The sequence below is a fragment of the Trichoplusia ni genome, chromosome 6 (genome assembly GCF_003590095.1).
Source record: "Trichoplusia ni isolate ovarian cell line Hi5 chromosome 6, tn1, whole genome shotgun sequence".
Taxonomy (NCBI): Eukaryota; Metazoa; Arthropoda; class Insecta; order Lepidoptera; family Noctuidae; genus Trichoplusia; species Trichoplusia ni.
The window spans coordinates 8,573,160-8,588,200 of record NC_039483.1 but is presented as its reverse complement, the minus strand read 5'-3'; the positions used below and the strand labels follow the sequence as shown (position 1 = coordinate 8,588,200).

The 15,041-nt window shown below is 40.6% G+C and overlaps 1 protein-coding gene across 1 annotated transcript in view; it reads right to left on the bottom strand.

Moving 5' to 3' along the window:
- Positions 1 to 15,041, bottom strand: part of LOC113494733 (TATA-binding protein-associated factor 172) — a 44,335-nt gene that overhangs the window by 10,959 nt on the left and 18,335 nt on the right. The window contains exons 5-15 of the mRNA XM_026873174.1: positions 13,950 to 14,090; positions 9,212 to 9,366; positions 8,407 to 8,605; positions 5,940 to 6,148; positions 5,469 to 5,564; positions 4,990 to 5,166; positions 2,402 to 2,664; positions 1,850 to 2,135; positions 1,473 to 1,616; positions 1,023 to 1,182; positions 521 to 606 (exon numbers count right to left, since the gene is read on the bottom strand). Coding sequence (XP_026728975.1) covers positions 521 to 606; positions 1,023 to 1,182; positions 1,473 to 1,616; positions 1,850 to 2,135; positions 2,402 to 2,664; positions 4,990 to 5,166; positions 5,469 to 5,564; positions 5,940 to 6,148; positions 8,407 to 8,605; positions 9,212 to 9,366; positions 13,950 to 14,090 — 1,916 coding nt within the window. The remainder of the gene's footprint in view (positions 1 to 520; positions 607 to 1,022; positions 1,183 to 1,472; positions 1,617 to 1,849; positions 2,136 to 2,401; positions 2,665 to 4,989; positions 5,167 to 5,468; positions 5,565 to 5,939; positions 6,149 to 8,406; positions 8,606 to 9,211; positions 9,367 to 13,949; positions 14,091 to 15,041) is intronic.

The window sequence follows — 15,041 nt, the reverse complement described above, 5'->3', positions numbered from 1 at the left end:
AAGTTTTTGCTCTAAAAGGAATATAGAATTCGCAACGGGCAAGACGACAGTAAGACGGAATCATTAAAATATTGTTTAATTTTTATTGTTGTGTTTAACTGATAATATGTATTGCGGAAAAAATCTCCATTTTAAAATTTAAGATGAGATTATTATTTTATTTTAGAAAATAAAATTGCAGAATACTGCCGCCATGCTTTTTAAAACGCCAATTGAAGTGTGTTACGTCAGCCCTCAGTAAATACTGTCACTGTCAAGTTTTACTGAGGGTTGACGTCAGAGCATTGTCAAAGCCGGTGACTGCGTTTTGGCGCAAATAAATGAACGCTTCATTATTATTTTTTTCAATAGTTTCTAAATTACAGAAATATTATATTTTTTAGTAATAGTAGATACTAAAGAATATTTTAAAACACATTTTCAAAAATTGCCGTCTTTCCCATTGAAACCAATATTCATGAACAATTTATTATGATTTTTCTGTATGTATGGTTTAGTAAAAGCTAAATCACGTTTTTACCTTAACATAACAGTCTATTGGACTCTCGTCTTCAGCTTTGTACTCTATACCAGGTGCGGGTTGTACAAGGTAACATGACAGGTGACCTAAACAAACGAGTAATAACATCAGATTGTGTCGAATAGTGAATAGATCGCAAAGTAAATAAAATAGTTCTTTTTTTAAAAATACAGCAATCAAAATCAAAAAGTTTTTATTTCAAACAGGCTGCTTTCCAGGCATATTTAAAACGTTTTAGTTATGGTATTGACTCTAATTGCATGGTTGCAAAAAATCATTAATATTGAGAAGAACGGGCAAAAAACTCTATAAGTAACTCTTAAAAATAAAATATTACAGTGTAATCTCATATATTATTATTTATGTATGCAAAAACTAATTACATACAATGAAAGGGTATAGCTTGGTAATGGTAGCCTTATAGCCAATCGCGATCTCTTTCAGTTTTCTTTGGATGGACACGAAAGATATACAGAGATAAACGAGTATATTATGTTGGTACCTAATATATCAGCGGCGAGGCAGCGGGCGCGGGTGACGTTCCTGTCGCGCGCGGCGCTGGGCTGCGACTCGGAGCCGCCCACGAACCACTTCTGGCTCGGGCGCAGCTCCGGCGGCAGCGAGCCCTCCGACGACTGCGACACGGAGCGGGTGCGACGCTCCTGCACAAGGATAGACGAGCTGGTATTATTTACTTAAAATCATAATTATTCAACCATATTACCCATTATAAAGAATCGTTGCGTTACTTTTGCTCCTTTGTAATCGATTTCATATATTATACTTCTCTTCTACTCTTGATACATTTTTTATTAATATTCCTTTACACAAAATCCATTCAATTTAGTTCAAGTCTGTCCACACGTTTACTACCACTCACTCACGCACAATATCTGACAAAATACCGCACCTTATTAAAGACGCGAAACAAATAACTTAGAACTATTGTTACCTTAGGCGGTGGGTGTAGCAGTAGCATGGGGTCGACGGGCAGGCGCGCGGGCTGCATGGCCAGACACAGCCACGTGGCCAGCACGGGACACGCCGCCAGCAGGATCACTCCTAACGACGCGTACTTCAGGAAATTCTCCCACACCTGAGGAGAGCAAAACGAAATTAACGTATTATCATCTTGATTCCAAGATCCGACGATTCATGGCTTTACTTAAATAGTTTCAACTTTTTCATTCCTTATGCACCTAGTTTCTGCTACCGTTTCAAAAGTGCTTGGAAAATGCATTTTTGATTTTCATTGGCAAATTTACAATGCCTATACAGCAAAACTCAAATAGGAAAATATTTTACTGTATGAATAAAACCACTACTCACTTGCACAGCAATCTCTTGAATCTCATGCACGTGTTCAAACAGAACCCTTTGGTATATATGCCTCATCGCTTCCTGAAGCAGCTCGGGCGTCCAGTTCAAGTACTCCTCGACTTCTAGGTTAGTGACATCATTATTCCCGTTGGTGTCGGTCCCGTTTTTGGAATGGCTGGTGACTAGAGGCCTAGTAAGTGTACGAAGAGTTTGAAGCGTGGCTTTACGGACGGAACTCGTTGAATGGTCCAGGTATGGCCATAGGCGGGGTAGCACGTCCGCTAAGTCTATTGGGCTGTAAGTAAAAGAAAAAAAAAAGTTTTATGTTAAAACGATGAGCAAAATTAACAGATGTATTCAGCTGTAATAGGATGTTTAGGGGTGCGGAGTGGCAAGGACTGAAGCTCTCACTGAACGGTAAGAGATAATGTTAAATGGCCGCAGGTGAACTGACAGCCCGAGAGACCCGCGTCACGTCAGTAAACGCACGCAACGAATTTAAGGCCGAGCCTCCTCTTACCACGTAAGAATCAACCAGCGTTTATACAGTATAGTACTTACTGCAGCAAGCTGGCGGGCTCGGGCAGCGCCATGAGCGCGGCCAGCAGCGCCATGTAGGAGTTGGCGGGCGAGGCCAGCTCGTCCTGGTCGGCCAGCAGGCGCCACAGCCGCGCCACCACGGCCCGCACGGCCGCGCCGCGCCGCGCCGCCAGCGCGCGCGCCGCGGGGGCCAGCGCGCCCGCCGCCACCGCCGACACGTCCTCGGCCACGTCGCCGAGACCGTTTATCAAGTGTTCTAATGCTCCACTTTCGCATGCCACCTCCTGAAAATAGTATTAATTACACATTAGTAAGTAACTTCACTTGCAGAGAACAGGAGACTAAGAAGATTGGCGTAAATTAAGGGAGAACCAAGGGAGCTTTTAAGGTGTTAGGATATAACACCTTAAACGCTCTTTTAAGTTAATTCAATGGCATCTAAAACTGTATGACCGCATTTGAATAATGATAGATGACAAAATAAATAAGTGTATTAAGTTTTTTAAAAACGGTAAACTATAGCAATTCTCATAAAAGTATCAAACCTTACCCTACAATGTAACTATAATTCGCACGCTGAATGTTGATCCCTATGACGTTTCCTGGCATGTCCATGTATGTCCTATGGCATACTTTTGTGGGGTAAGGCAGCAGATATCGAATCGATATTCGTCTTACAAAAGCGAGCTGTCAGGTCCATTTACCAACTAGGCTCTAGAGTTTCTCTTAGGGAGCGGTTTAAAGAGATAGGCATTTTAACGGTAGCATCCCAATTTATTTTAGATAATATACTATTGATACGAAAAAACCTTCACTTATACTCCAAAAATAGTGATATTCATAGTATAAATACACGGAATAAACATAAGTTAATTGGTACATCGCACCGGTTACACAGGGTACACAATTCATTTGTGGGACTTGGTGTTCGCCTCTACAATAAACTGCCTCTCAGTTTATTGGAATTGCCTTTTAAATCATTTAAAACAACGGTTAAAGATAAACTGTGCAAGAAGGCTTACTATACAATCAATGATTATTTAAATGATAAAAATAGTTGGTCGCTGTGATTTGCACAGGACGGTTTAGTGTGGATTAATGTTTGACGTGTATTTGTGTAATTTGATAGACATACTCTATGTGTGTAACAATGTGTTACCTATTTTGTTTTATTTTTAGTATAATTATACGCATGCACGTATATATTATTTATTGTTAATTTTGACATGTATAATTTATTAATTATAAAATTAAATGACGTAGCAATTTATGCCGCCTCCGTGTTTAGGGCTATGCCAGGTAAGTCAACGTTTGGGGTATTTCTTTCACTCTTATTTTATTTTATTAGCCGGCAGCAGATACGTCATGCTCCCTAAGTCGTCACTGCCTGCGGTGGCGTCTTGGGTCGGGTCACCTCCTTCCCTCTAATATGGCGAGGGAGGTGATGGCTGACCCTTGCGTCATACTCGTGAACGGGTGCTGCTTGCGGTGGCTGGTCGGTCTGCTGACCTTGGCCTTAGTACTTAAAGTTTAATTTCGTATAGGCTTATATACAGCGACCTCAAACTTTTGTTTGTTTGGCATGGCACCTGCACACTTATTTTGTTATTGTTCTGTACAATTATAATATTTTTTGTAAACGGAATGACAGCGTGCTGCTGGGGAGTTTGTTGCGCCGTTTCTTCTCTCACAGCAAAAGCACTTAGGAAGCGGTGAAGGTTGGGCGAAACTGGGTGCTGTCCAATGTAAATGACCTTCAAAAAGTGCTACTTAGTAGCCTAATTTTAATAAATGAATTTTGATTTTGATTTTGGAAATCTGAATCAAATCACCGCTTTCAACTAACAGTGGTATTAGTGACGCGAAACAATTTCAAACAATTTCGATAAAATACTGTTTTTTAGGGAAATGTCATGTCATGTAGCCAGGTCATTCAACATAATAAGCAATTTTTATTAATTTTGAAAAAAAGATTACGCGCATTGATGGACATAAAACACTAGATAAAAAAGTAATACATCTGCCATTCACGGCAAATAAAATGATTGTTTTTATTGATATTGCTTGCGCTCAAGTGACAGCTGACGATTGGCAAAAAGTGGTCCAAAGAACGAAGAAAATTTGGTTACAAGACTGGGATCGAGATGCACAATACGACAATTTCATTGAACAACCGTTAATAATAAACGGCACTGATACCTGCAGTTTAGACTCCGATTTTGAAGCTATCCGTGTGACCCTGTATCAGATTCAAATTGATAGCAGAACGTACCATGTACATTTGCATTGATGTTTTTTCCATTTTTTCGAACATTACGTAATAATTTCTTAATATTAATTTTTATAATTTACAAATGTACACAATTATGATTTTTTCGATTTTTTAATAGTCCTCTGCAGGATTTGTTGTGACAGGACGTCGGTACAATGTTAAGCGCTAAGGAACTGTCATAGGGATCATCATTCGGCGTGAGTAGTATAGTTACAATAAAAAAGTATTTCGATAATGGATTTGTCAAGACAGTACTACAGCGCCATTTCCAAACATTTCAAAAGCACTCGATAACTCAAAGAAAACCTACTTCAATAAATCTTATATAATCACCAACCTGTCTAGCAGCCAGCAGGTACTTGAATCCCAACAGCGCCCCATGCCTCGCTTCCCACTGCGGGTGCGTAGACAAAGATGCCAACAGCTGCGCCACGGACTTCACTCGCTCTTCACTCAGCTGCGCGAGCGCCACGCCTAACGTTTGGGCACAAGTTTCACGTACTGGCGCTACCACCTACAAAGCGAATTAAACAAAATATTGAATAAAATAACTACATAAAAGACTACTTTATGACATGGTCGTAAGGCTTATTTTCGCTCAAACACTTTCGAGTCATACCTGACAGACGACCGAAGCGGTGGAAGGTAAGGTGATAATAAGAGGAAGATGTAAGCATAAAATTATCCTACTTGTATTTACATCGCCTCTCACCGCTCCGCTCGCCTCAGCTTTAGGTGTGTGTCCTACGAAAATGAGTAGTTTTTGAACAAATTCTTTGTGTTTATATGTAAACTTATAAAAAGGATATGAATTACCTGATCAGAAACGAAGTCTCCAAAGCGGTCTAAAGCAAGAACACACAGCAACCGAAGCGCCATATCTTCGAGCCACTCTTGATGTGCCTGTTCCATCTGTTGGCAAAAAAATGTTAACATTAATAAGATGTACTTCTATTCAGAGTAAAAGCTACAATAAGAGAACATTTTTTTAAAATTTTATTTACAACTTGTCCCTTTACCCCGGCAACTAAAGCAGAGAGAGGACAGCGGATCAGTAAAGTAAAATTATAATACTTTACTTATCATGTATGCATGAGTGTCAAGAATCCCATCATTTATTAGAAATCTATCAGGAAATCTCGTTAGGTACATGCCCATCTTTTTTGGAGTTCGATATCCAGCCAGCCTTTGTAAATGTAAAATTATGTTATAAAATTTCCTCAATAATGGGGCTATGCCTTTGCCTAGCAGTGTGAACGTTACAGACAATATTAACAGTTCTCTCACCTCTTGAGCGGTCATATTCGCGTCATGTCCTGCGGAGCTCACGATCTTGGCTCGCAGCAGCTCCCTGAGCGCGCTGGCGGCGCCGTGGCGGGACTCCCAGGCCGCGCTGAACAGCTGAGCCTGCAGCGCGCCGGCCCAGGCCTCCAGCGGCCAGCGCGTACACTCGCCCCATGATCCCGAACAATCTGGGACCGGTGCTGTGCTTTCGACTACGAAAAAAGGACAGATTTAAGACAGGATTATTATTACAATACGCTTCCGCTTATATCGAAAAAGGTTTCTTAGAAAAAAACCCGTCAACGGACTTTAAAAATACGACATAGGTACTTTAGTTTCACCAAATACACAGTGCGAGTGAATATGTGATAATGTACTGATAAACATAAATCTGATGTAATATAACAAACCGAACAATTAGTAACAATAACGTAATCGCAAACTGCAAACATGGATTTTCATCACAATATCAGATTGACGTAATACATAGATCACTTAGGTACGTCGCGGATAGCTAATAGGTACTAATGAACTGTGTAGGCGTAACCAATGAAAACTAGGCCGAGAGATCACGCAAGCAATTTGAGGTACAATCAGACTTAAGACACTGGTGCACTGCTCGCGTGACTAGCTTGAGATAAGGAGGTCAGATGTACGCATGAAAGTCGTAAATCAAAAGTAAATTATGTATTTTAGAACAGTAATTATTCATTAAAAAACGTTCTTCTAAAAATCTTCTGTAAACAGATCTTTAAAAATGGTCGCTCTCTCTCTTTGCTCTCTATCAATCACCGATGTGAAATATTAAAAAAATGTTTCTATAATATATATTTTTTAATTAGCAATCCTTTGTTATGTTTTTACCAACGACAGCCTTTTCTCTAATTGACCCTGACGGAATCCTATTTACAGCATAATTATAATTATTAATGTAATTTACAACTACCGTTGGTTTTTACATCCGAGGGCGTGGGTTCGCAACAATTAACTTTAACGTCAGCGATAGCATTACTGTATTAGTTTACGTCACTTCTATAAATGGAGTTTTTTACATTATGTTTTTATATTACTGTTGAGTGATAACGTTGATACACCCGTCCCGTCGGCACACCCAAGTTAATTTCGTAGAAAGCATATAAATATAGTTAGAGTAAACAGTATGGCACTCAGTCATTGATACACCTACATGTTGTGTTATGTACATTTTGATCGATGACTTGATATATCAGATAGGGCTAGATTAGATGAGGTTGTCTTTAATGAATTCGACTGATAAAGTATAAAATTGAAATGTGGAGCGGGGCAACGAAATTAATACCCCTAAAAAATCTGGTGGATGAAATTCTGACATGGCGATTCAACGGCTTGTCACGCAAAGCGATTTTCTGTGGTAATGAGTTACCTAATTCTCACATCCAAAAACAAACTATTTTAAATTAGAATTGTTCGGTTTTTGGACAGTGTTAATTTAATATGTATGCTTTAAATCTGGCGCGTGTGTAGGCGGACCTTAACATGTTTAGTAAACTGTAGATCGAATTAGAGCGACAATTTGTTACTAGCAGCTGGTATAACCATTATCGAGTACAAGACATATATAGGCTTAAAAACAACAATGGATTATAAAGTTTGTTTTCAAGACTTAATCTAGTATCGTTATTTATCTGAAATATAGAGTCTGTTGAATGTAGGTGTGACCCCGCAAAATAGTTGAACTAAAGATTGCGGCCGAACTATTCCCATTTCTTGTTTATTTCTTTATCATTTTACGTTTTAAACGAATGATGTCATTCTCGTAATCTTTGCACGTAATGAATGAACATTAATTATTATGTAACTTTATTGTATTTAGTATGCTGTTATCACAAAAATTCTTATGTATGACATGTTTGTATTGGATTAGTGGGTATATCTATGAATACAATTCAACGAATATTCGAATTCAATGTCAATATTGAAATTTTATAATGATTCAGACTTTAGTGCTACTCGAGGTATCTAATATTATCGCACACGATCTCCACGGCTTTCTATCATAAAGCGCGTAGATTAGAAGTTTTATCTATATGAATTAATTAATGATAATAAACACATGTGCGTTCTATTTTCACTCTTTAAACCGACACGGCGTTACGGTAGTGCATTAAAGTGGTTTTAGGGTGGTCGCTCCTACAAGCACTGATGGCAATGTTGCGGGCTTAATTATCGCATTGAATTTATGTGTAATTACTAGATAATGTGTGTGTTATTTGTGCACTGTGCTACTCCTAAGGATGGATTCCCTTAAACGCGCCAATTGCCCAACATAATAACATTAATTTAATTAATTAATTTCGGTAGAGCTAGAATTTCCCGTAGCATTCTGTCAGAATATACAAAAAAAGCGAATTTTTTATTTTTATTTTGGGCACTTGCGCTGATGGCTTACAACTACTAACAACGCCCATACGTTCTATAAAAAAATACTTACAAATAAATTCATCAGGCTGTTCCAACTTGATTTTCTTCCTGTCTGGTTCCACCGGCGGTGTGGGCGGCGCTGAGGGCCCGTCCTCGGAGCAGTCTCGCGACTTCTGCTTGCTGAAGGCGAGCCGCGCCTTCCGCTTCGCCAGGTTCATCTCCCGGGAGCTTAGCGGCTTCGCGGTTATCACTATCTCTTGTACTGGCCTCTGGTGATAGCAAAAGGTTTCATTAGACGACACTTAATAAGCTAGCACTTAATAGCTATTTCGGTACAAACAAAAGAAAGTTCTAAAGTAACAACGCTTAAGGAAATGACAGCTTAGATGGCATGTGTTATTATAGATCGGAATCTGGAGCGATGTAGACATTAAGCTAGTAAGTAAGTCAATTGTTAGAGTAGCATATTTCATTAAGCACAAGAACGGTAGAAAGTCATACTGTCAATCCTTGTTAAAAAGATTTTCCTTGCAACATTAAAGCTCCTTTTTATCGTTAAGTAAAAATAGGAAATATAACCATTTACGAGAAATATCTAGAGAAAACGACATAACCGAGACATGAGGTAATGCATAAATTGTGCATCACAAATTAACTTTACATAAATTACACGTTCACTTTTTACCGCATACATGAATCATTTCACACATCACAACTATAAATTATATATTCTTTTGTTTATCCTGGCCTGTTCTTGTAATCCTATTAATCTTCTTAGAAAATAATAAAACTGCTTCAGTTTCTAGTAAACGTATTACAGAATATAAATTACATAATTGTTTCATGAAAAAGTTTATATTAATGTATTTACTCACTCTGTTTAATTCAGTCTTGTTTATAACGGGTTTGACAGGACATAGGTCCTCATTGGTATACATAGAGTTGAGATCGACCCCCAGATTGGCAGCCACGTCGAGTCCGAGGCGAGCGTTCAACTGCTGCCGCTGTTTCGCTAGGCGCTCCTTCGAATCTAAAACAATAAAAAAAAAAATAGGCTGTCGGATTGATTTAGGGCTGGGCAATATAGATCAGCGGCATGTATGGTGACGACTTGGCGAAGGTATGACAATGGGGACCAGCAACCGACGGCTTGGATGACAGTGGAATTAATAAACCGCATTTAGGAAAGGCTAAGGAGAGGAAGGCTTTTGACCAGCAGTTTTTCACCATAGGCCAGGAATAAAACAAGTCTGAATTTGATAAATCAAATCATACTTTTAGCCTTTTTTAAATTACGGATTTGGCTCTCATCTCATCTCAGCCTATCGCCGTCCACTGCTGAACGTAGGCCTCCCCCAAAGAGCGCCAACCATCCCGGTCCTGGGCAGCCCGCATCCATCCGCTGCCAGCCACCTTCTTCAAATCATCGGTCCATCGTGCCGCAGGACGTCCTACACTACGTTTGCCTAAACGTGGTCTCCACTCTAACACGTGTCTGCTCCATCGACCGTCTGTCCGTCTGCAGACATGGCCGGCCCATTTCCACTTCAGCGTGCTGATTCTGCGAGCAATATCGGTAACTTTGGTTCTCTGGCGGATGACTTCGTTACGAATTTTATCCACCAGAGATACCCCGAGCATCGCTCTCTCCATCGCACGCTGAGCAACCTTGAATTTATGGACCAGGCCCACGGTGAGTGTCCACGTTTCAGCTCCATACGTCATTACGGGTAGGACGCACTGGTTAAAGACCCTGGTCTTAAGGGATTGTGGTATCGACGATTCAAAGATATGACGTAGCTTTCCGAATGCTGCCCAGCCCAAACGTATTCTTCTGCTCGCTTCCTTCTCGAAGTTGTGTCGCCCCAGTTGGATGGTTTGGCCAAGATATATATATTCTTGCACAACCTCGAGAGCAGCGCCATTTACGACCACGGGTCTCGGAAGAACAAGGCCATTGTACATGACTTTAGTTTTATTTAGGTTCATTCCGAGACCCACACGTCGCGAAGAATCGCTTAGGCTGTTAAGCATCAGCTCCAACTCCTGCAGAGATTCCGCCATGATGACTATGTCATCTGCAAATCGCAGGTGTAAGATGTACTGACCGTTGATGTTCAATCCCCGTCCTTTCCAATCAAGCGTTTTAAAAACGTCCTCCAATGCGTTTGTAAACAGTTTCGGAGAGATTACGTCTCCCTGTCTTACTTCTCGACGCAATTGGATTGGTTTTGTGCTCTGTTCTTGTACTTGAACGGTCATTGTCGCGGCCTTGTACAAACACCTCAGCACCTCGACATATCGGCAGTCCACGAGACATCTCTGCATGGATTCCATCACAGCCCAGGTCTCGACGGTGTCGAAGGCTTTTTCGTAGTCCACATACGCTAGGCATAGAGGTTGATTATACTCCTCTGTCTTCTGTATAATTTGCCTTAGCGTATGTATGTGGTCCACGGTGCTGTAGCCTTTTCGAAACCCGGCCTGCTCCGGTGGCTGGAAGTCATCGAACTTTTGGGCGAGACGATTCGAGATAACCCTCGAGAACAGCTTATACACATGGCTCAGAAGTGAAATGGGGCGGTAATTTTCAAGCCGCGTATTATCGCCTTTTTTGAAAAATAATACCACCACGCTTCTGCTCCATGCCTCCGGTGTTATGCCAGTATGGATGACGGAATTGAAGAGCTTAACAAGCTCTGTCAAGACAGGTGTTCCACCTGCCTTGAGCAGCTCAGTGGTTATTCCGTCATCTCCCGGAGCTTTGTTGTTGTGTAGCTGTCCGAGAGCTATTCTAATCTCACCCATGTCAATGTCGGGAAGCTCGTCTGTAAGGTGGCGTGTAAGTCTGGCTCGTGGGTCATCCGCGCTGTGTGCTTGGGGCGGGCTCGATTTTGGTGAGTATAAGTCCCCATAATACTTTTCGACTTCAGCGAGTATCTCTGGCTTCGAGGTAACGGTAGTGCCCTGTGACGTACTGAGTTTTGTCAGGTGACAACGGGAGATATGAGCCTTGGAAAATACTTTTGAGCCTTGGTTCCGCTCTATAGCTTGCTCAATGGATCGGGTATTCGCACGCCGAGTATCGCGTCTTATCAGCTTTTTTATCTCCCTGTTAAGTACCTGACGCTCAGACGGTGTTGCGTTTATGTTTTCTCGCCGTTTCCTCATCAATTCCAGGGTCTCGCTGGTGAGTGCCGACTTGCGTCCATTACTCATCGGTCGAAAATACTTATAGCCCACCTCACGGACAACCCGTACCAGACAATCGGTGGCGTCGTTAATATCCTGAGTAGTTTCCAACATAGCGAATCGATTTCGTAGCTCCAACTGGAAGCTTTCGCAGCCAGCCTCGACCTGGGGCAGGGTTGGTCTGAGAGTTGACTTCATCAATCGCGCTCGCTCGATTTTGAGATTTATACTCAGAGTGCCTCTTACCAGTCGGTGATCACTACCGGTATTGACCCTGTTAATCACAGAGACATCTCTGAATATCTGGCGCTTGTTTGACATAATGAAGTCTATCTCGTTCCTCGTCACGTTATCGGGGCTCCGCCAGGTCCACTTCCTTTGGGGCTTCTTCTGAAAGAATGAGTTCATCAGGAAGAGCCCCTGAGCCTCGAGGAAGTTTACCAGCATTTGCCCCCTGTGATTTCTGCGCCCAAAGCCGAAGGGACCCACTCTCGACTCGCCATTCTCTTGTACTCCTACTTTGGCGTTGAAGTCACCCATGACAACAGTGTAGAATGTTTTGGTACGAGACATAGCTTTCACTATGTCTTCGTACATGGCCTCGACTTCGTCGTCTGGGTGCGAAGACGTTGGGGCATACACTTGAATGACCTTCAAAGTGTAACGCTCCGTTATTTTAAGAACAAGGTATGCCACCCTTGCCGACACACTGCCAACTTCCACAATGCTGCCCTTGAGTGACTTGTGGATCATAAAACCGACGCCACCTTGAGATGGTTGGTGTCCTTCTCGGAAATAGAGTAAGTGACCAGCCTCGAGAGTTATCGTCTCCTCCCCCTGTCTTCGAAGTTCTGATAACCCTACGATATGCCAGTTAATACGACTTAACTCTACTTCCAATTCGGCAACGTGCTCGTTCAGCCGTAATGTACGTCCGTTATACGTCGCCAAAGTCAATTTGCGTAGGTACCCTGCCGTCACCCGGGGATTCTTAGCACCCCCCACTGCACCGTTACCGTGGCCGGTACCATGGCCAGGAATAGTGCAGCTACCGGGAACTGGGGGCCGTGAATTTAAATTGTGCTGCATAAGGGGGGGATTTGCCGTAGTCACCACGCTTGGCATGCGGGTTGGTGACCGCAGTTCTGTGGTATAGTTATTCTCCGTGGGGCGCTGCTGCCCGCCCCCGGTGTTGTTTTGTCCCTTAGTCGCCTCCTACGACACCCACGAGAAGAAATGGGGACTCGGGAAGGAATGGGGGATTTGGCTGCTAGACTAAAATGGGACGAAAGCCATCTGATTACATGGCAAATGAAATGACTACAACTCTAAATGTTATGATCATCTTTATAGCATTCTTAATAATTTTGAAAGTAGTTTTGAGAAAATTCGATACCTTACATTACAATAATCATTTAATATACGTAAGTCTTCAAAACCGCAATCCACAATGATTGGTATGTTTTATTTGAACGTTCTATTTAAGTAAGTATTCATAATCATTGTGCAATCAATGTATGTTAATAAAAAATACATGTAAGTAAGTGTAACGTCATGGTTTTAGGTAATGAAATAACGAATACTTGAAATAAACTAAATTAGATTAAACCGCAACGATGTGGAGAATATAATACTTTACATGGCTTACGTCATTGGTTGGACTTTGCTTCAAATAAAACAACCATTCCTTGATATTGGCATAACATGTTTGCGGCTAAAACATACGTATAAACGAGCCATTCACATTGACAATACTAACATTGATACAGAATGTATGGACCGTATCAATAATATTTTTTGAGGATTTTCAAAAGACTAATTATTCGTGTTTAATCTGGTGTGGCAAAGGTTAAAGCATACAGACAACTCGTTACTTGGGTTGGGCAAAATGCAAAAAAATAAATAACCGTCTTACATGGATGATATCTTAATTACATTTGATAATAAAATATGAGGCAGTAAGAACCTATCACCCATAGTAACTGTGGACCTTTTGAATATGTTATGCCCCATTCTATCTAAATGAAACGTCTGTAATTAATTACCAGATACTAAGAAATATATTTGGTCAGATATATGAATGAAACCTGTTTTTAGTAGGGAGATTATGTTCGAGGCATTTTCATAGATATTTTGTTATGTAAAGGGTATTGTTAGATATGTAAATGCGACATCAATGGAATAGGAACTTTATCATAAAAACCCATAGATTTTTTTATGCTCCTCCTTTTTTACTATTTCTGATTAATTTCGATGCGGGTTTCAAGGCAGATAATCATCAACCCACGGACACACTGGGCTTAAGTGTGTCGGTGGTTTTCTTTGGTTTCATTTAGATTCTGGCTTATAAGAGTTTGAATGACGGACATGTGTGGCGAGTAAGTCCCAACTGAAAAAAGTCATAGAAGTTTTCATATTTACCTGCAACATTAAGCGGTTCTTCGTCGAGATCGTACTCCTTGCCCTCGGAGCCCATGAGGTGCGCGCCGTGCTGCAGAACGCGATCTATATCGAAGGTCTCGCATCGCAGGCGACCGTTGTCTTCCGGCTCTACTTTTTCTTCTGTATAATAAAGAAATAGAATTATAGAAGACATAAATTAAAACAGCTGGAAAACACTCCAAATCATAAATGTTGGCTATTTCCAGGGTTAAAATCAAAAGTTTTTATTTCAAATAGGATGCTTTTAAAACGCCATATTAATGGTTATAACTCTAGTTGCGGCTTTATGAAGTAGGCTCTAAAGTTAAAATTAATTCGATGCTCTTTCATTATTAGTTCAATACATGAAAATCCTTTGCTTTGCTCGGTTCATGATGACGTCGATATTATATGTACTTTACGGACTTTGTACATTGAAACTTGCACATCATGTACGCTATCAAATTACATCAGTTTTGCACAGATAAAATCCTATATCGCATTTAAACAAGCATAAGCTGACTGTTGCAATATGATTTCTATCTCCCGTATTAATTAATGTTAGTTCTTTACGTTGTATTAAAACTGAATAAAATGGGTTTAGAGAAACTGTGTCGTCTCTCTTCTAGTTTTACATTAGTTTTACAAGCACACTTATACAATAAGCAGCGTCACGTAACTTTCTCTGCATATGCAAAGATTATATATTATCTAAGCATATATTAAACTGGCTGTTGTCCGCGGACCCGCCGGCTAAAATCGAAAATGATCCCACCGTACCATCAAATAGGGATAAAACTTATCTTAAGTATTAATCTTATATTAACGTTATAGTATTATGAATTGCAATATCTCTGCACCAAGTTTTGTGTAAATCCTTTCAGTGGTTTTGCGTGAAAGAGGAACATAAATCCATAATAACACTTTTGCGTTTATAATTTTTATAATATTAGTCGTTTGTTAGGATTAAATGTTTATCTTTTAAGCTATTCTTATATAGCTATTTCCTTCAGCAAGTAGTTCAAGCAGTAAAAAGTATCTTATTAAGTAAATAGAGATAATATATTTTAGATTAAGTCACGAACTAATTGC